Source organism: Phalacrocorax carbo, chromosome 8, assembly GCF_963921805.1.
Source record: "Phalacrocorax carbo chromosome 8, bPhaCar2.1, whole genome shotgun sequence".
Lineage (NCBI taxonomy): Eukaryota > Metazoa > Chordata > Aves > Suliformes > Phalacrocoracidae > Phalacrocorax > Phalacrocorax carbo.
Window position 1 is genome coordinate 25,354,138 of NC_087520.1, and position 20,359 is coordinate 25,374,496.

Below are 20,359 nucleotides of genomic sequence, written 5' to 3' on the forward strand. Positions count from 1 at the left end.
CAGCAAGAGACTTCACCTCTCAGTGATCAACATGTAAGTCGTGGCAGATCTTCCTAGCCTATGTCTAATTAGGAAACACGCTTCATGACTTTGTCTCCCAGTCTCTACATTCACCAAAGTGGAGTACTGATTTCTCAAAGTACAATAAAACAGCCGTCGGTCCATTTGTTACAGTGCAACGTGATAGCCTGGTGAGTTAGGTGTATGGAAAAGTAAGGTTTTGATGTGTTTTGTGTGTAACAAGACAGCAGAACTCTGCTCAGTTCTGAAGTGCAACTTTGCCATTGGAAATGAAATTAACTTCTTTAGGTAAGAACAAGATTATTATAAGATATCTGATGGCTTGATGTCAACATATTGCTGCCTCTTGTAAGGCAAATTTGAGGTTGTACATCTGTTGTAAAGGTGGATAAAGTGTGAGTAACCAAAAGGACTGAATTGCACGAGAAAAACTAACTTGTAGTGTCTTCAGGAAAGCTTCCTAGAAACAGAACAGGGGATTTAAACAAAATTCTCATTAAGATTAATGAAAGTTGTGCTGATAAATCCTCTGGAGTTGTCTGATTCTTCTTCCAAAATTCCATATTTGTTTAGGAGAGATTTCTGTGCATAAACTTCTTTGTTTCTCATCAGCAAAGCATTTTTGGCTAAGGTGTGACTCTGGCAAATCTGCCCTACTGTGGAGCTTATTGATATTTTTATTTCAGTTGGACAGAGTTTTAAAATCCTTGATTGCAGTTGGGAGTTCATTTCTCATTCGACCATAGTGAAGGTAAAAAAGCTTCAGAAATGCAATTGCTTTCTACCACTGGATCTATGAGAGGAAATAATTATAGCTCAAAGCTTACGAGAAGAGTCTCTTTTGAATCTCAGGAGTCACTTGGACACTATCTGTACAAAGACTAAATCACCTCTAAGACTTCTGCTGATTATAATCAAAAGTACAACAGACTGTAACACAGCTTGCTTAATGATAAGCACTCACATATGAAACAAGAACAGGGCTGTTTATCTTCCTCCCCATCACTTCAGATTCAACCCGTCAATAGCTATCCCTATAAGTGCTTGGCTTCCATGTTTTGAGTTCGAACATACCCTGTCCTGCTCATGCAGGAACAAGAAGGGATGTCTGCAGGACCAGATACTTGTGCTGTCCTGCACACGAGCTCCTCTCTCACATCAGCCACCAACTTAGTTCATATCAACCAGTTTCTTACAGTGCTGTGTATGTGATTGGGGTGGAGAGGGAACTCCAACCAAAAAACCCTGAAGACTGGAAACAGAAGAGGAGCAAATATAATTAATCCAGAGAGATGATGTTGCATTTAGCTTATCTGGTAGAGATTTGGCTGGTGGAGGCTACTAGATCACGTGCATTTTTTGACTCTTTCTTAGACAGGCTCTCTGCTTGTGACCACCTAGTGTCACCCTGATTACTTCCTGTGGAAGAAAACCTCAGATATCCTGGGTGGGCAACTTCATGTCCACTCTGAGCTGCCAGAGTACTACAGCTGGGTTGTGCTGGGCCTGAGGAACTGAAACTGTCTGCATTGTCCATCCTTGTGTTGCTTCCTGTAAGCCTTTGAGATCTGAAAATCTGCAGGGACTTCTAGAACAGCTACAAGATCACAGATCTTGTCTGGCCCTTTTATGTCTTGTGCCTCATGTTTTTTAAAACACATAAAAGGCTCTCTACCAGAGCATGCCACCCCCCCAAAACCATGCATATACTTTTGAAGGAGTTTTGAACAGGGCAAGAAATGCAATGTAATGAGACAGTGTGGCTGATAGCAGCACAGTAGATAATATACAGAAAAAGCTATGCCTTGAACACCATACAGTTGCGTGCTATTAGTGCTGTCTGTATGCTGATAACAGCATCTTCAGAACTAATTTCACAAAGGCAGTTTTTTTAAACACTTCCTTTTAAGTATGTAGGCCTGGGTGAGTCATGCCTTGTGCTCAGTTAAACTTTCTCCTCATTGCTCAACATCAGGGATAATGACAGTGCCTGGCTCTTTACACAGGTACCTCAAGATCTTCATCTGGAGTCATCTGATAGGTGGGGGGATTGAGGCAGGTGTGGTGAAGTGATATGCCCAAAGTCATTTAGCAGGCCACATGCAAGGCTGGAAGAGGCACCCAATCCTGCCCTCTGCCTGCCAGACAGTGGAGACTCTGAGTTCAGATAATACTTCTTTTCAGTTTGTGCTGTGATTGTAAAATGAAAAAAAGGGGGTTTCAACATAAAGGTTGCATAGTTCCATTGCTAAAACATGTATAGATAGCACAGAATCATAGGAATATATATCTACTTCGCTCATCATCACTGTTCCCAATAACCAGTATTGAAAGTCAAGTAGCCTTCTGGGATAATCTGGTTTAGTTATCTAACTGTGTAGTTCAGCCTCCATGGCATCATTGGAGGAATAATTGGTTCTGATGCTCTTGAGTTTCATTTCCTGTTGGTTTCTAGAAAAACATCTGTATTCCCCTGGTTAATTGAAAGAACTTAAACAGATTTTCAATTCATTATGATGATGTTTTCCTAAGATGGTGCCAAGCTCAATCAGAGGCTGCCTTTGCTATACCAGACCCCTCTACCTGGTATCACATTGTACTTCTGTAGTTGTATGTTCCTGATTTCTTGATGATTAGACGCTGGCATGCAAGTGTCGGAAGAGTGTATTCAGGTGGATGTCCCAGGCTGTACAAGCTGTGCTTTTGTGGGAGGTGCTGTGTCATGTATGTAATTGAAACAAAGGCTATTTCTTTGTGAAGCATGCTACTAAACTGCCAGTGCTTAAAACCAGAAATAGCCCATGGTGGCCAAATCACACAACTGGGAAAGGATGATTGTTTTCACTGGCTCTTCATTTAGGCCTGCCCATGAAGCCTAGGGTCTCCTGTTGCACTGTGGTAGTTACCCAGCTTGAAGCAGAGGTGTGAATGCAGCTACTCCTGTGCTAGGGTCACTGTGACTAAGCTGCTTGCTGGGGAGGCCAGGAATTTGGGCTTCAATGCCTTCACTGTAGGGTAGGTCTCCAACACGGTGTCTGAGTACTCTGAACACTTGGGAACAACAAAGGCAGGCTGGAGTCACCTTCTGATAAGGGAGAGTCCCACTTGGTTATTTCAAGTAGCACCTACAGGCGTTTTCTTTCAGGAAAAGGCTTCCAGCTTTGGTATCTGGAGCCCACAGATACATCTCTTTTGTAGCCTTGTTTAGAGAAAAGAGAGATCAGGTGCTGCTTCTTCCCTCATACCTGCCGTGCTTAGCATTTTTTAACTGGTAGGCAGCTTCCCACTCAGAATGCAAAATTAGATCACTTTGTTTAGCTGTTGCGGTATGGCTCTTATCTCTTTGTGTGCTATGTGAGATGTTTAGGTATCAGCTTTGGACTTAGCCAAGTCCTGGAAGCTGCATGTTGTCACATTTGGAGTCCTCACCTCCATCTCTGCATCAAGTGCTTCCACAGATGTGAATTGACTCGGATAGCTCAAGGCCCTCCACATTGCCTACATCCCTCATTAGGGTTGTTTTGGGTGTCCTGAGATAAGAGAGATCTTTATGCTGATGTATGCAGGCCAGACACGAAAGGCAGCTCTGGAGGTGGGTTAGAGCATTTCAGGATGGCTTCTGCCATCTGGATTGTGGACTGTGGGGCCACAAACTGATCAGCAATACCCTGTGTTGCTGTTGGGGTGACTTCAGCAAGGATATTCTGGCTGGAAACTCTAGTTGTAGTAGTATGGAAACGAAAATTAGTCTGGGGGAAAGAATACGATTCATCTGCTCGATTTCTCCCCCTTTCCCTGAATTTTGTAGAACGCATAAGCATGGACCTTGCATAAGTGGATTGCATTTCACACCTAATTTGCATAATTATATCTTGGAAACAGTTTATCTATAATCATAGAGTAGCTTGTAAATCCATAACACTGGTGTTTGATTATGCTGCAGCTGCCATAGATCAATGGATACAGAGGAGTCTTGCTCATTAGTGACTCACATGTGTGAAGCCTGTGTGAAGCCTAGAGAACAATGTAACATTGGTGCTGTGCAGTTGTTCATCAAATATTGCTACCTAGGGGAAACCAGGGGTTTTAAAGACTTGGTGGAAAAGGTTTATAGAAAGTGCTGTCTATACAGGACTTTTCACTTGAAGAAAGCTCCCTTCCCCCAAAACAGCCCACCTGTAAAACTCTAAGTGGTATTCTGTATCAATTATCCATGCACTGTAAACACGTTAGATCTTATTTTGGAAAGGGGTCTGTTCTGAGAAATTGCTCTGGAAGCAGCATGCCTGCAAGCTCGACCATTTCTATTTTCTGAAGGTGATGCACCCAGAGGCCTGATGAACAGCCAAAGTTCTTGTGAATCAACAGACCATGGATTTGCAGACCAACGTAAGCCTACTAACATGAGCAGCCTGAACCACACTGAAAGGGTTTGTGGAGATATCGCCAAGACGCCTTCAGGAAGCAGTTGCATTTGGTTATGCACGAGGAAAAAGGTTCGAGCTCATTTTGGGTGTTGATGATACAGCGCTAAAAACTAAAAGCACACACAAAAAGGTTAGGTGAGCTGCAGAATTCCCGTGAGTTCATATCCCATCTTCAACACGATAACCTCAGCTTTCCCTCTCATGTCCCCCAGCTACCACCTGCAAAGCTGCTTCTGATCTATGTTGACTGTCTGGCCAGTGGCCAGTGACTCTGGCCAAACAGCATAAATAACTGTGGAAATTTTGCTCTGGCCTTTATTGCGGCAAAGACGTTAATTTGTGTGCCTCTCCTCTGTCTAGCTAGGAACAAAGTAGGAACTTCTGTCTTTAAGACCTAAATTGCCTTATTAAGCATTGAGGGCTGCATGGGGTAGAGAGAGGAAGAGCTGGTCCAATTTTATAAGCTTCCCTTGATGAGAAAACAGGCCTCAAATAATTGCTTTCTCTTAGTTATCTGTTAAAATATAAAGGAATTGGTTCCCTTCACTAAGGAGGTATTCTTCAGAGCATGAGTTCTTTTTTTTGTGTGTGGGTCAACTTAGCACAGAGAAACTGGATAAATTCAGAAGAATGATATGATACTGTGCTGCTGTTCTCCATCAGCTGGAGACCAACTGAGGCAACAGAGGCAGTGTCTGATCTGTTACTGACTTTCCAATAATATTGACTCACTTTATTTAAAATAAAAACTTTGCAGTGGAGAGATGAAAATTCCAGGATGACAAATGTTAAACAAAGGGCTGCCTGGAAAGCAGGCAATTTTGATGTTGCTCCCAAAGTCTTGCAAAATATATGTCAAGGTCAAAAACCCAAACTTGCTAGGTGGTTATGTCTCCTGTTTCTTACTTTAGGGCTTTACAACCACTCATCTTGCTTTTGACCTTGGTTTTTTTTTTTTGGGGGTGTGGGTGTGGGTGTGAGGAGGTGGGAACTGGGCAATGCACTAGCAAGTAGTGAAAGATTATTGGAGGTTGAGAGCTGTTTTCTACCTTATGAACTTGGCAGTTCTGCAGGTCTATGCTCTTGGTATTGATCTTGCTGTAAGATGAATAGTGATATGGATTTTTTTAAAAAAAGTCTAATTTTGGGACCTTTAAATGTGCCTGACATTCACAAGAATTCTGTCTAAGGGTTGGCATTAATCTAAATTAATCAAGATAATATATAACATTTTTATATTTTCAGTCTCAGGGTGTTTTCTTTCTAGATTTGGTTATTATTGAAGAAAGCTTTTAACATGGCCCCTCTAGTGCTCTCAAATTCTGAATTTACACACATATCTGCATTACAGTAATGTACCAAAAACGGGAAGATACAGCTTAAACACATACAGAATTACTGCCTAAATCTGCAGTTCACAAATGTGTTAAACTTGTCTTGGAATATTTTTCCACATTTAGAAAAAAGCTTCTACAGTTTTTTATGAAGTCTGTATACAATTAGTTAAGGGATACAGATGCTTCCCTCTTTTTTTTTTTTTAAATTAATTTGCTTATACTTGATTCAAATCATGCCTTCTGGCTAACCTTAGCATTGCCCTCTCCCAATTTGCATGAGTACACGTAAAGTTAAATTTGTAATACTGAGATATTAGAAAACCTAATTTCTTTTGATAAGGTTCTAATATGCTCTAATATTTTTATGTTGGCAATAGGTATCGTAATATCCAGCTGGTTTTTGGCATGTGCTGCTATCCTTATGATGCTCCAGAGCTGCTAAAAAGCTGGGGGAGTGGTTGCAGAAAAAAAATAATCAAGGTATATATGAGAAAATGGATTTAGGGATGGGTGATATATGTCCTGCTGTGCTCATTGATTGAATTAGCTTCTGTAAAATGCCTCTTTGTGAAGATGGAGAATCAAGAGTTCAGGCTGCAGCCTTGGTGCTGTATTTTTAGCATGTGAGTAGGTGAACTTTTTAAGTGCTGGGTTTTGTTGTGTGTGTGTGTGGGGTGGTGTTTTTTTTTTTTACTCTAGGCTGACACCAGGACTTCAAAGACACCAAGCAGCCCTACTGCGCATTTTGAAGTGGTGGGTGCTACTGCTGTCTTCAGGACAGGCCCCTCGCTTGCAGTCTGTGCGGGGCTCAGGCTGCTCCCGGGAGCGCCAGTCCCGTTTGCTTTTGGACAGAACGGGCAAAGGAAGTGATGCAGCCCCGGGACAGTCATGTTTCGGGTGGCAGCCAGACAGCGGGTCCTTTGGCAGCGGCAAGGTACAGCTCTAGGACCATCCTTAGGGCTAAGCCAGGCCTTGACCTTACCTCCTGGGCCGGGGTCAGCCCTCGCTGCCTGGGAGGGGAGCAAGAGACGGCTGGTGGGACGCCGGCACTGTCCCCCCACCTGCCCCCTCACCACCACTCCCAGCTTGGGGCGGGGGGCCTAACCCAAGCCGGCCGGCCGGAGCAGGTGCGAATCCCCGCCGTTTGAGGGGACAGCGCCTCACCGCCATGGGGGAAAATGAGGGGGTGGCCGCCGCCCACCCGCGACAGAGCTGAGGCTGCCCCCCTTGAAGCAGGAAGCCGGAAACAATCGAGACAAGCCGCGTTAAGATGGGGGGAGCGACCCCGCTCCCCTCAGCTCTGCGGGGTGAGTCACGGCGCGCTGTGGCGGGGCTCACTGACTCACACCCCCCCCCCCCACCATCACCACCACCCTCCACACCCCGCTTCCCGCCTCGGAGGGAGGCGCGCCAGCCCCCGCGGCGCATGCGCGGCGGCGGCGGCGGCGGAGTTGTGAATGGCACGGCTGTTCGGACGGAGTTTACGAGCCGGGGAGGAAGTCGGGAGGGGAGGGGGGGGCGGGAGCGGGCGGCGCGCGGTGGCAGCGCGAGCTCTCGGCGGCTGCTCTGCGCGCGCGGCGGGGGGGGGGGGGAAGGAGGAGGAGGAGGAGGAGGAGGAGGAGGAGGGAGGGAGGGGGGCGGCGGGGGCTAACAAAGGGCGAGGCGAGCGCTGGGGCTGGGACAGCGCGGGGCGGGCAGCCGGCGGCGGCCCCACCACCATGCCGCGGGTTGTCCCCGACCAGCGGAGCAAGTTCGAGAACGAAGAGTTCTTCAGGAAGCTGAGCCGCGAGTGCGAGGTGAGGCGGTGGCGTCTGTCTGTCCGTCCGTCCGTCCGTCTGTCTATCCGTCCGTCTCCCTCACCCCTTTCCCTCGGCGGGGAAAGTTTCTGCGGCGGGAGCCCCGCGCCTCGGCTCGCCTCAGGCGCGGCGGGGGAGCCGAGCCCGGCGGGGAGGCGCAGTCTGTGCACTCCGCTGCCCCCTTATCGCCGGGATTGGCCCCTCCTGATTGCGCGCCCTGTTCTCCGCAGATTAAATACACCGGCTTCAGGGACCGGCCCCACGAGGAGAGGCAGGCCCGCTTCCAGAACGCCTGCCGCGACGGACGCTCCGAGATCGTAAGTGGCGCCGGGCTCCCCTCGGGGCCCGCCGGGACCGGGCCGGGGCGGTCCCCGGCGCCGGGCAGCCGCGGGCGGGGGGGGCGGCCGCCCCCGGGCCCCATCGCCGCTCGCCACCTTTTTTTTTAAATAATAATAATAAAAAAAACAACCCACAAAGTTTCAGGGAGGGTTTGCGGAGGAGGAACAACGCTTCGCAGTGGCGGGGCAGCGGCGGCCGGCGCTGGGTGTGGCGGGAGCGGAGGGTTCGGAGCGGGGTGCCTGGTGGCGGCCGGGGGCCGCGCCGCGCCGGGAAGCTCTGCTGGGCGGCGGGGGCGGGAAGCCGCCTTTTGAACGCTGAGGGAAAGGACGCTTTGGTTAAAAGGCGGTATTTCTTTGCTCTTAAGAATAGTGCTTCTTCGCTAAAATGTATCAGCTCGCTCTGCCCTGGCGGGAGCAGTGGAAGACTAGTTGGCTTGAGCGCTGGGGCTGAGGGGAGGTGATGGGGAGGTGAGGAGCCACCCGCGAGCGGGCTGTGCTTCCTTCCCTGGGCACGTGTTACCATTGTAAGCTCCTTATTTCAATATTCAGCTGCTTCCCCCCCTCCCCCTTTTATTTTTTAAATCGGAAACAGGAGCTTTCAGAAGTAAGTGAAATCATTTAGAAGATGCTAGCTGAAAGTCTCAAATGAGCTGTTTATGTAGTTTTGAACTAAATCAAATGCTCTTAAAATTAGGCTTTGAAAGTCACAACTCCAGCCCTGTTTTTCTCATTCATTAAGGTTAGTTGCATACTACTCTCTGCTTCTGAATTAAGAAGTGAGATAAAGTATGGCTTGCCGTAGTCAAGAACTGACTAGTTATTTCCTGGTTTGATTTCTGCTATATGTTCGTTCTGATCGCTATCTTGTAGCATTGTTGTTAACTCTTCACTGTTCTTAAAATGCAGAAGTAACCTCTCTTTCATTTACAGTGTATAATGAAAGACGAGGTAAAAACTCTTTTCCCATAGAAAATAACCCCAACTTCCACCAAGTTTGGCTTATGATGATTCTTTAATTTCACGTGGTATGCATACTGCTAGTCAGTTCACAATTAAATTATTCTTATGCACAATGAAATTATTCTTATGCACATCCAAACAAATAGAATTGAATACCAGTTACCGTACCTGAGCTTGCGTTTGTCAGTGAAAGGATACACACTCTAGGACACAGTTATCTTTTACCGAGTGACTTTATTTTAGCTGAGTCTTATCCCTTCTTGTTACTCTGCGGTCTTCAAACCTGTAATATTATTTTGTGAGAGGCCCCCTGTAGTCAGTCCCTTTGTTTTCCTATTTTTTTACATTCATTTTTCATTGTGCATGTTTGCTTCCTTTAAAAAAGTTACCAGGGAAACAATGCGTAGGTAAGGAAAACAGTTGGCTAGCAGCATCTGAAGTTCCTGAACAGGTGAAAGTGCATAGTATACCTGAGTTCTTCCCTAAAAAAAAACAAACCCCAAAACATGTAGCTTATAAACTAGCTTTCTAATGCAGCCTCTGCAGTTATTACATAAATGAGAAATCACTGTAGTTTCACGTTTGTACTTCTAAGCCTGATGCTGTCTTTCTCTGCCAGAAGTTCATCCCTCGGAAGCAACCAGTGATGCCTGGTCTACATATTTTTACTTAATTATAAAACAGTCTCTGAATTTCTTGATCTGAAACATCTGGTTTTGTTTTGGGAACAGTGTGCAAGTAGTCGGGTTTATTTAGAAATGTAGTGTGTGTGTAATGACTGATGTTAAAAAGAGCTAGCAATTTTGCTTTTTTTAGCCTTGAACGTTTTTCCAGACATTAAGGATTTATTCTTTTATCTCCAAAGGGAGCCTTTGCAAATGATGTTACATATTTTTAAGCAGGCAAAAAAACCCTGCTGAACAGCTTAGGGATTTAATGTAGAACTGGAAGTAGGTTGTTGGTTACTTCTGTCAAATAACTCTTGAATAAAGAAAATAATTACTGGTATTGCTGAGAAAGTAATTGAAACATTAAATAAGATTTTGGGTTTACTGGTATTGCTTCGATAACCTGAAAAATAACTTTACATGTTCAGTTTGTTTTGGGAGATTTCCTAGCTACCTATTTGTTTGGAAGGTACTTGTATTTACGTTGGCTATGCATGGGTCAGATCACCCTCATACTACCTGATAAGCTTTTTGCAAAATTTGAGGCATATATGTAAGATAGCGTTTCAGACTGAACTTTAAAAGGCTCTGTATAGAAAAAAAATTTCTTATTTCCAAGTTTAAGACCAAACTAGGGGTGTGATTTTTTTTTTTTAAAATTTGCTTGTTGCTAGAATAAAATTGTTGGGTTCAGTGCAGTCCTGTATGGTTACTAGTGAGACTGGTTTCAAGTTTTTTAGTATTGACCTATGATTTTGATTTGAGAAGCATGTGGGTATTTTAATTGGACTGTTTTATCTGTTCAAAGGGAGGGAACAGGCTTAAAAAATCCAGAGAATAAATTTCTACATTGCTCTTTAAATAGCCTATGGTTTAAACGTTGCCCACATGACTCCATGAGGATGTGGGAATTTGTGTACTTTCATTTTCTTAATTTCTCTGATATTTTTCCCATGGATTTTCACAGCCCTCTGGCACAGGTTGGGGAGTGGAAGTAGGGAGGCATGGGCACTTCACTCTCTCACTCAGTTTCCCAGTCCTTCTGAGCCAGTATTCTTGGGGCCTGCAGAAACTGGAGTGGTCTGGAGGGCTGCATGGTCAGCCGGTTTACACTCAAAGATCTCACTCCTTGGCATTTTGTTTTAACTGTAAAAATTAAGGAGTATCAAACACATATTTGCTAAAGATCCTTGGAGGTGGGAAGGTAGTTCTTGAACAGCCTAAGTGGTGATGACTTACCAATCAAACAGATTTGGAGATAAGTATAATTTTTTTTGTTGATATGTAATAGAATCACTTAGAAAAGGAAAGTGATTGTTATACAAGCTGGTCAGCCTGACACTGATGGTCTGCAGCCCTTGCAGTTTTGATGCTTCCTATTTGGGCAAGTGTAACCTTCTGTTATGTTGATATGTTTGTGTATTGTAGAGCAAACAAATATTAATGTACCAATACAATATTCCCCCCTCCCACTGCCCCAGTATTAGTACGACCAATTTGTCAATTTTAGTGATATTGAGAATGTGCTTAACAGGAGATTAAAAAACCCAAACCAAACCCCTGCTTTTAAGGATAGTCTGGAATAGAACCTGATTGCCAAGTATTAGTCTCCCTTGGCAGAGGGGAAAAAGTCAAGACAAAGCATTTCTTCTTTCAGAAAGGGACACATTAATCCTGTGACATACAGCACTGCAGTACATGACCAGAACTATCTTAAATAACATGTAGAGCTGTTGTGTCATAGTACAGTTATACCATAAAGTTGTTGAATTCTGGGTGGCTCGAAAGGAATACACTTGTGAGGAAATTCCAACTATTAGAGTAGTATTTTTATAGCTTTTAAGAAATGGTATTCTGGATTAATGACCATTTAAATCTAAGTGATCGTGGTAATCAAGATAATCGATACAGTTATTTGACTGCAGCAAATTTCGTTTTAACCCTGGGATTTTTAGTAGAGTTATATTCTGGGAGCATGTTTGAGTATTCACATGCTTACAGGACACACTCATGTATCAGAGAGGGGTATAAATATTGTGAATCCAATTTCTACTTGCAAAAATTGTTCCTTATTTCGTGGGTAGAAATTGACATACTCTCCACGGCTTTGAGTTGATAAGATATACAAATAAATACAGAGAGTTTATGAAGAAAATTGAATCTTATTTTCATTTGAAACCTGAGAAAATTATTTACTTGAATGCAATGTACACTTTTTCTAATATGGTTAAGTCAGTCCCTTTAATGATTTTAAAGGGCTGCAGCTGAGAAGAATTCCTATGGTTGCTGGTTCTCACTGACACAGCATCTGCTGATTTGGATTTCGCTGGTGTCTTAATGTGGCAAGAGGACTTCATCCTGTGAAGTTTAATTGAGCCATATATTAGTGCTCCGTGCCTGTAGATGGTGAAATAGGTATATTTACATTTCAGTTCAGATAAGCATTTATCTAGGTACAAGTAGATCGTGAAAGTTAACGAGTTCTTTTCTTTGAAGAAAGAGTTGTCCCTAGTAACAGGTCTCAGGAGTTCATTGTCCTTCAGCAGTACTTCTTTTAGAGAGAAATGCAAGCTCTTTAAAAAGCATGGGTAATTTTTAATGTTGGAGGTACTAAGTTGGTGCAGGGTATCCAGACAGAACTGAAAGGACAGATTCTAATGTCAGCAAAACTGATTTGAAAGAAGTATTGATTCCGTGCTGTATTTTATATCTGAAGCAGCCAATGGCAAATGTTGTCAAAATGGAATCAGATGTTTGTAACTTAATACTTAAGAAAAATGATGAGTGCATGTTTTTGACTTTAAGTATTCTCTATGCTGCCTGGCTTAAGACATAAACTGATGTAAAAATAAATGACTGCCTGCATAATTTATGTAATGTCTTGCTCCCTGATCCTGTTTGTATTGATTTTTCTAAAAGGCTTTTGTGGCCACAGGAACCAATCTGTCTCTCCAGTTTTTTCCGGCCAGCTGGCAGGGGGAGCAGCGACAGACACCGACCCGGGAATATGTCGACTTTGAAAGAGAAGGAGGCAAGGTAAGAAGGGAATTGTTGCGACTGAAAGATTTTTATGTTGTGCTTATGATCTTATTAGTATGGACTGCATGTATGATGCAAAATTACTAATATTTCACATCTTGGTGCATGAGTACATCTGAAAGCTGATAGGATAAAATCTGGTATTGCTTTGTTTTAAAGCATGTTCATGTTTCTGGAGGGAAACACATGGGCAGTACTGGTGGCTTTTTATTATTTTGAAGAACAGAACTTCTACTGCCATGCTGTGCTAAAATTTTGGGGAACAATTTAAATTTGGTGTTGAGTAGGAGCTTATAAAAAGGTTCAGAAATTAGACTTTGGCTAATGAATTGTGGTAGACTGAAATTTGCCCTTTGAACAGGTTACCTTGTTGGGTCTTAAGTTGCCCATTGATATAGCAAGCATTCAGTGTGCTGCTTAGTGGAATGAAGCTTCTTTTCTTGGTTTCACCATAAGCTATAATACAGAAGAAGCATCGCTTTCAGGATTGGTTTCTGAATGGTTTTTTTTTTTCCTGAGGTGGTTGTCCCATAGACTGATATCGAAAGCTAGAATTCCCTAATGAGTGTGATGGTTGCTGTGAGGTTGTATTAGACTTAAAGTCAGAAACCTTGCTTTTAGTCTCATCAGAATAAAGTTACTGAAATCACAGCTGGTTTTGGTTTACAGAAAAAACATACCTTTAAAATGTAGATGCTGTCTGTTATCTTTGCTGCTGTAGATGATTTGGGACTGATCCAAATATAACTGAACTAGATAAAAGACTTTGTGCAGACCTCAGTAGGTTTGGACCAGCACTTACACCCCTGTAGTCTTTCTGTTTCAGGCTTATTTCTGGTTTGGGATTTCTTGGTGTTTTTCTTTTTTTTTTTTTAACTTCAAAGATTTTTCAATAGACTACAAAATTCTTGCTTTCGCCTAAGACTTTTTTTACCTACTCTGTAACAAGTAACAGCTAATGCTACCAAACCTACCAGGCTGGAGGAAATATTTGAAGCATATTCAGGTTTAATGGCATATTGGATCTTTCAAATGCTGCTAGGTGGAAAAAAAATATTTCCTATAGTGGGAAAATGTGATTGGAAGAAGAAAAATTCCTGAGGGCAGATATGGTATTTGGAATTCAAGTTAATGAGGTTTTTTTTTTTTGAAAAAATTGTTTTCCATTTAATCCTGTGAGGCTTGCAGAAGTTTGACAAATTGAGGGAGGAGGAGTGAAGTTGGCTATGCTGGGTACTAACTGATCTGCTAAGGAAACTGAATTGAATCTGGCTCTTACTGAAAAATATTGATTCTGGCTCACAATTGAATGAGGAATTTTTTGTGTAATGTGTAAGAAGACTGAAGTCTCTCTTCTTGCCAGTTCAAAACTAATGTTATTTACTCCTATAATTCTTTTAACTTTGTTTTCTCTGAATGAATTCTTAAACTGCTGAACTACTTCACCTATTCTCTTGTGTTGTCTTAATCATGTAAGAGGATAGTGATATGCTGTGTATTAAAATAGAATAAGCCTCACTAATGAGTGCCACTCCCTGTTTTATGTGTGTTTACAATAAATTCTAGAGTGCTTCACTAAAATGTTTAGAGGAATTCATCTGTATGAGGCTAGAGGTGGACACACTAATGAATGGGAATAGTGTTATGGTGTAGTATGAACAAATCACAAATTCACTGTTGTAATCAAACTTTGCTAGAGTAAATCACATGTGGAGGCAGGCTTGCTCTGCACAGAATTTAACTTGTCTGAAAGTAAGCCACTTCCATAACTTCAGAAGAGGAGTATGCAGAATGCAAGAGTTTCTTATGTTATCAACAGAAACAGTTAAATGTTTCATATGAATTGCCTGAGATTTTGTCCTCTGTAGATTTTTGTCACTCGATTTTATTAAGAATTTCTTTCATAGGCTTCAACAGTCTCTTAACACCATGTGATTTTTGTAGCTCTGTGCACCATTGTTTTATGAGCTTTGATTCTTGAGGCAGTGCATAATGTGTGTTTGTTCATCACTGGATTTAAGCCAGCAAGGCATGTTTTTAATTATATGAATAAAAAAGGCTATGGGTGAAGCTGTCAGTTAATTATTATTTTAGGCATTAGTTTGAGATCTAGAATGTAGATAAACTTAACAGTACTGGAATATTTTTATTCTGGAATTCTGCTTCAGTGTTTGGCTAAGCAAATGATGGCCCAAAATAGTTTGTCCGGAGTTGAAATATGTCACTATTGTGCCTAAGCAGTTTTGGCCACAGGTTGACAAAGCTACCGAAGCAGCATCTGCTAGAATTGCTTCTTAAATGGTTGAATTTTAGGAAGAGCAACACCCTTGTGAATCCATGTGAAAGCTGTGATTCTGTGAATATCTACTTCATGGGCTTAAGGTTGTTCATTCTGGTATTTCTTAACTGAGGGGTTTTTCCTATGCTTAATTTGCCTTTTAATTTGATGCATCTGATATTCACAATGGGTGGGTAGACCTCTACTGGATATCCTGTCTTCATTAATTCAAGAGTTCACTTAATGTTTCTACTAATTTTAAACTCAAGCTTAACTTTTTTTAGATAGTTGTAAGATTCTGTGCTGTCCTTGACCTGTAGCAATATTTTTTCAGGTTTGTTATGGCAAAAGAAAAGGTAGTACTAAAAATAGGTTGCTAGATTGTAAAAATCATAGAACATTGTGATTGTGGGGTTGTGTCAAATTCAGTTTGTGTCCTGCTTCTGGATATCTGAACTATACCAAGGCTTCCTGATCCTTTGTGTTGTCAGCTAATGTCCAGTTTGAGGGGGGGGATTTTAATTGGTGGTGTGTGTTTTGGGTTTTGTTTTGTGGTTTTTTTTGTTGCTGTTGTTTTGATTTTGTTTGTTTTTTAAAGAATAAATGAATAGATGAATGCTAAGAAATTCAGAGGCAGATGGTGTAGTAGTTTAATGTATTGCCTGAAGTCTCATGTAATTAAACCCTGGAATGAAATGGAGAGCTTTATTTTCACTTTGGTTCTCTGGTATCATTAATTACTTAGACTAGTTTTATTGTGCTTAATGAAGCTCTTTAATTTTTACTTAAGTTTTATACTGGTACCATATGAACTTCAGGCTGCACTGTGTGTGTGGGTTTCAGTGCTTCTTAAAATCCAATTTTATTGAAAGTCTCCTTGTTTTAAGAACTGTGTGATCTTAGCATGATTCATTTTGTATACCTCTTAGAGTAAGATAGAATGTCCCCAGTTTTCATTTGTTATTCAAGATGTTTATATAGCTTTGGTCTTTCTTACCTGCAAGAACATTAGTTCTAGGACGTTATTTTTTGTTTAAATACCAGTTACTACCCTGATGAAGTGTGTGAAGTTGTTTTACTTCCCCTCCCCTTCATAATATTATTCTCCATCTCATTTCTAACGCAGCTGAACTTCCTGTCTGCTGTTCCGTGGCAGCTGCTTGTAAACCAGAATCTTCAGCACAGGCTTATTTCAGTGTAATGTGCTATGAACTCTGCAACTCTGGAGGAAAGCACATCAGCCGTGATTTAAATTGATTTGGAGTGCCTGGTATGCCACATGTGTGATGTAGCTAGGATTTCTACTTACTAGTCTATCAACTTTGTTCTAGCCACAATTAAATGTTACTGGACTTCAGTTTTCTTCCTGAGGGTGCCGAGTTTCTACTCATGTGCAGCTTTTTCTGTTTTAACTAGGAAATATTATTTGGCTATAAGTCGACGTTAAGTGCTTGGATGAATCTAAAAAAATTATCTCTGTGGTGCCGCAGGCATTACAGCAGTTCCAGAAATGTAATGAGAAAGAAAGGTGCTGTATTTGAATAAAAACTATATTTAAATGGCAGCCAACAGCGCCGGATTTCCACTATGTCCTCCTCTTACTAGGGGTTCAATAGGTAGCACTTGTCTCCAGCTTTTTATTTTCTGACTTTAGCAATAAAATTTCATAATTACTGGGATGGTGTGTTGGCTGCTCCATTTTCGGAGCAAATAAAATTTCCAGTTAAACATAGGATCACAGCATACTCAGTGGAATTTGCTTGGAAAGTGAAGGCTTAATTTGAGAAATATCTGAATATCAGTGCTAACCTGTATTGAATTGGAAGTTTTACTTTATTTTCTTTGGTCCCCACTGCTTTCTGAAGATGAAACATTAAGTCATTCAAAGTTGGAGTAGCAGCTTTGTTTTTTTTAGTTTCTTTAGGTACCCTTATGCTTTAAAAAATCAGTAAGGGTGTTTGGGAAACTGATTTATGGTTTCAGCTCTCATTTTACCATCACTGTAGTGCTAAAGGACGATATTCTTTAAGTTCCTGTATTTTCAGTTCAGCAGTATTTGGGGTTTTTGCATTGTCACCATCTAAAATGTTCTTGCAGTTAGCAGTCACTTGTTCCCTGCAATCCACTGAGTTTCTGGACAAAAGTATGTGAGTTTTTTTTCTACATCAGTGGGAAAGCATGTCTGGTAAAGTCTGCTAGAGCCGTAATATTCATTAAAGATCATACTGTGGTGTGCCACCACATAGGGGAAACCATTTTAGCCATGAGATGCATGTGGCCTTAACAGTTATTAAGTCTTCATCCTTTTATTTGTCTGTAGTAATTTAATGCTCCTTCAAATTATCGTGAAGGTCGCTCCTTAAAGCACTTCAGGAGGCAAGTGCTACAACCCTGAAGAGTTGGGCATCACCCAGCAAAAGTACACGGAGCTGTTTGTATGTGGTAGAGGCATATATGGGCATGTAAGATGTAACTTGGTTAGAAAACCAGCAGACGTCAACCATGCACATGTGGTACCATGCACATTCTTCGTGGATTGTCTCTTAATATATGAGGGCATTTTGTTTCCCAGGAACTGTCCTGCTTAAACGCTTTCTCTTGCAGAAGTCTTGTTGCTTACAGATCTGAACTCGAGCTGAGGTTCATTGTGTAGCTTTATGCAGTGCTTCACTGATTTTTAGGGTGGTTCCTTAATGCACTGGTGAGTTAGGAGAAAGATATTTTGGGGTCAGATTTTTATCTTGTTCATGGGTTGTTCTCTCCCTCTGTGCTAGCAGAATGATACAGGATTCCTCTTCTGCCTTAGTTTGTTTACTTCAGGAATGTGGGGCAGGGAGGATCTGACTGGTACTTGTCCTCAGGGCTGGTGCTTTTCTGAGCACCTTTAAACAACTCTTCATCCTCCTACTCGGGTTTACCTGATGACCCCACAACCCGAATATGTGGTGGTAACTGAGAGATTCTTCTGGGAAGAGCAGCTGGTGGTCAGTGAAAGCACATCAGCTGCTGAACTGTCTGCGTGCTCAGTCCCTTGGAGGTACTTTTGCCTGCTTAAGCCAAGGGAAGTGGTAGAGCCCTGAGGAAGCCCACATTGCTGTCATTGCCTTTTTTTTTTTAAGTCTTTCTCAGGCTTGTTCTGTAAGGTTTAAACAAGAAAGTCAGTATGTGGGGTTATTCTGATGGCAGATTTTAGTGGTGTATCCAGTTTGTACCCAGCCTGGCTAAACAGCTTAATTTTTTCTTGGAGTTGTGTGGTGGGAGTCCTGCAAAGGCTTGGTGAATGAGAAGAATCCACTTTCCTGGATGGTCCCCTTGATCAGTTTTCATCCAGGAATGTCTACATGGTTTGGGTAAAATATTAGTATTCTGTAGATGCTTGTGATCCTAGATTTAACAGTCCTTTATTTATCAGAGACTGCTTAGTTTCTTCCCCCGCCCCCCCCAGATAATTCATGTCTTTGTTTATACCCCTGTACCACTTCTGCTTTAGAGGAGAGTGACACTTTTTCTTGGTTTTGCCTAGATACTTTGAGGTGTTACTCATTATGACCTGCTGTTGCACAGAGGAGAGAGATCTAATTGAAACTCTGTTTGGAGCCAGGTAGTCATAGTGTATCTTTGCTTTTTCACTTCCCCTCAACATTGGGAGATGCCTCTATCTGCATCCAGTTCATACATTATTAATGGTTAAGTACTTGGATTTTGGGAAGAGAAATCCTCAGGGCTCGTAGCTTGTTAGGCACGTGTTCTGTGCTGGCAAGCAGCCACTGGCTGAGATTTGGACAGTTGTTCGTGAAGTGATTTATCATAGGGTGCCCTCTGCCACTAGAGTCACACCAGGCGTCTCATGTGACAAGTATCCACAGCCTTTTCCCTATAATCCTTTCACTCCCCCATCCTCCAAATACTTTTGGTGCTCTACACAGCCTTGTTTCATGCATTGTGGTGCATGCGATGACTAAGCCATTTTGAAACAATGCTTATGACCAGTACTGTGGCTGTGCTGTTTGTGATGCCTACCTTTCAACCCTTTCTATAGGTCCTGAGTGCTTAAGATCTGCCACCAGTAAACCTACTTTTGATTAGCTTTTATGACATGTTGTAGAAGTGGTTAGTCATATTTTATGTATTACCTTGAACTTTCCCAGTGGTCTAAGTGCACCCCTTTAGAGTTGTATAGACAAGACTTCAAATTTACTTATACCATTCTCCTAAGGTTTCCCAGAAGGGGAACAAAAGCAGGGTTAGTGAGCTAAACTTTTCATTTGGGAACTAGCTATATATAAGGGCCAGTAAGTGCTGTGTGGATGAAAGCAGTATTTGAGATATCTGCAGCATAGATGCTGGAAGAAATCCAGACATTTGCATTATTGAATCCTCTTGTTTGCATATCAGTCTCCACTTACTAAGCAAAGTTGTTAACATTATGCTTCTCTGCTCTTCTTAAATGAATGAGAAAAGTAAGAGCATTGCTGTTGGAGGATGTCTGTTTCTTTGTGAAAAATCATTTAATGCTTCATATTTAAAGAAAGAAAACTTCAAGAAGATGTTGAAACATTTACTACAAGAAACTGTAATTTTTCTGAAAGTTACTGAAATGTTTCTTCAAGCTTTATTGTCCAAAGTACAAGTAATAAAATGAGCTAATTAGCTTGCATAATTGTATATTTGATATTTAACAAGTTGGCCTGGTGAAATATGTACTGTGACAATAATATGAAAAAAAGAGGATGCTTGTGCAAACTCTTATTCCAAGAACATGAGTGCTAATGAAAAGATAATTTCTGGGGGAATAGCTGATGTTGCAGATCTTTTGTCTAAGAAGAAAGTCCATATATTTTCTGTTACATTGGTACAGAGATTTGTACGTAAGACCCAAGTTGTAGCTACTTAAGTCTCTGCAGAACTTCTCCCTTCTTTCTGTATTTAAGATACTTGGCTTAAACAGTTGCAGGCAGCAGCTCTTTGTTGTGCATCTGGGTATGCTTCTTGTTTTACCTGTTCACTTCAGTATAAATATAGAAGATGAAACTATGGAAGGTGACAAAAAAAGTTCTTAAACCTGCTTTAATTTTTACAGTAAGTGTCACTAAGCTTTTAAATTTTCTATTGAAACACAGTGACTGAGGACAAAGTGGTTTCTGTCACATATTTCAAATACTTCTTAGGTCTGAAATCTAGGGAAGAAAGCAGCAATGAAACACTGAACGGGGGCTTTTATGTCCTGATGAAATATCTCTTGATAGCATTTGAGGAGTAGCCAGCATTGTGTGACAAACCAGATTGCAGGTGACAAGAAGAAACTTTTTAGCTTATTTTCAGCCAATGTATTCCTTTGAAAAAATAAAATAGATTCAAAAAAGGGGAAAGCTTATGCTCTTCAGTAGAGGCACTATTGGACTTTTCTCTTTCCTTTTGGAAAACTAATACAAGCCTAAAGAATACTTAAGAATAGGAAAACTAAGGCAGGAAGGCATCTAGACGAAGTAAAACAA

The 20,359-nt window shown here is 41.7% G+C and overlaps 1 protein-coding gene across 3 annotated transcripts in view; it reads left to right on the forward strand.

The window, feature by feature from the left end:
- The first annotated feature begins 7,418 nt into the window (after positions 1-7,418).
- Positions 7,419-20,359, forward strand: part of CBFB (core-binding factor subunit beta) — a 44,115-nt gene continuing 31,174 nt past the window's right edge. For 2 of the 3 annotated variants that reach the window (XM_064459284.1, XM_064459283.1), the window contains exons 1-3: positions 7,420-7,581; positions 7,812-7,898; positions 12,467-12,583. In XM_064459284.1, the coding sequence (XP_064315354.1) occupies positions 7,504-7,581; positions 7,812-7,898; positions 12,467-12,583 (282 nt within the window). In that variant the 5' untranslated portion in view covers positions 7,420-7,503. Of the gene's footprint in view, positions 7,582-7,811; positions 7,899-12,466; positions 12,584-20,359 lie in introns of all 3 variants that reach the window. The other variant, XM_064459285.1, reaches the window with a different exon arrangement.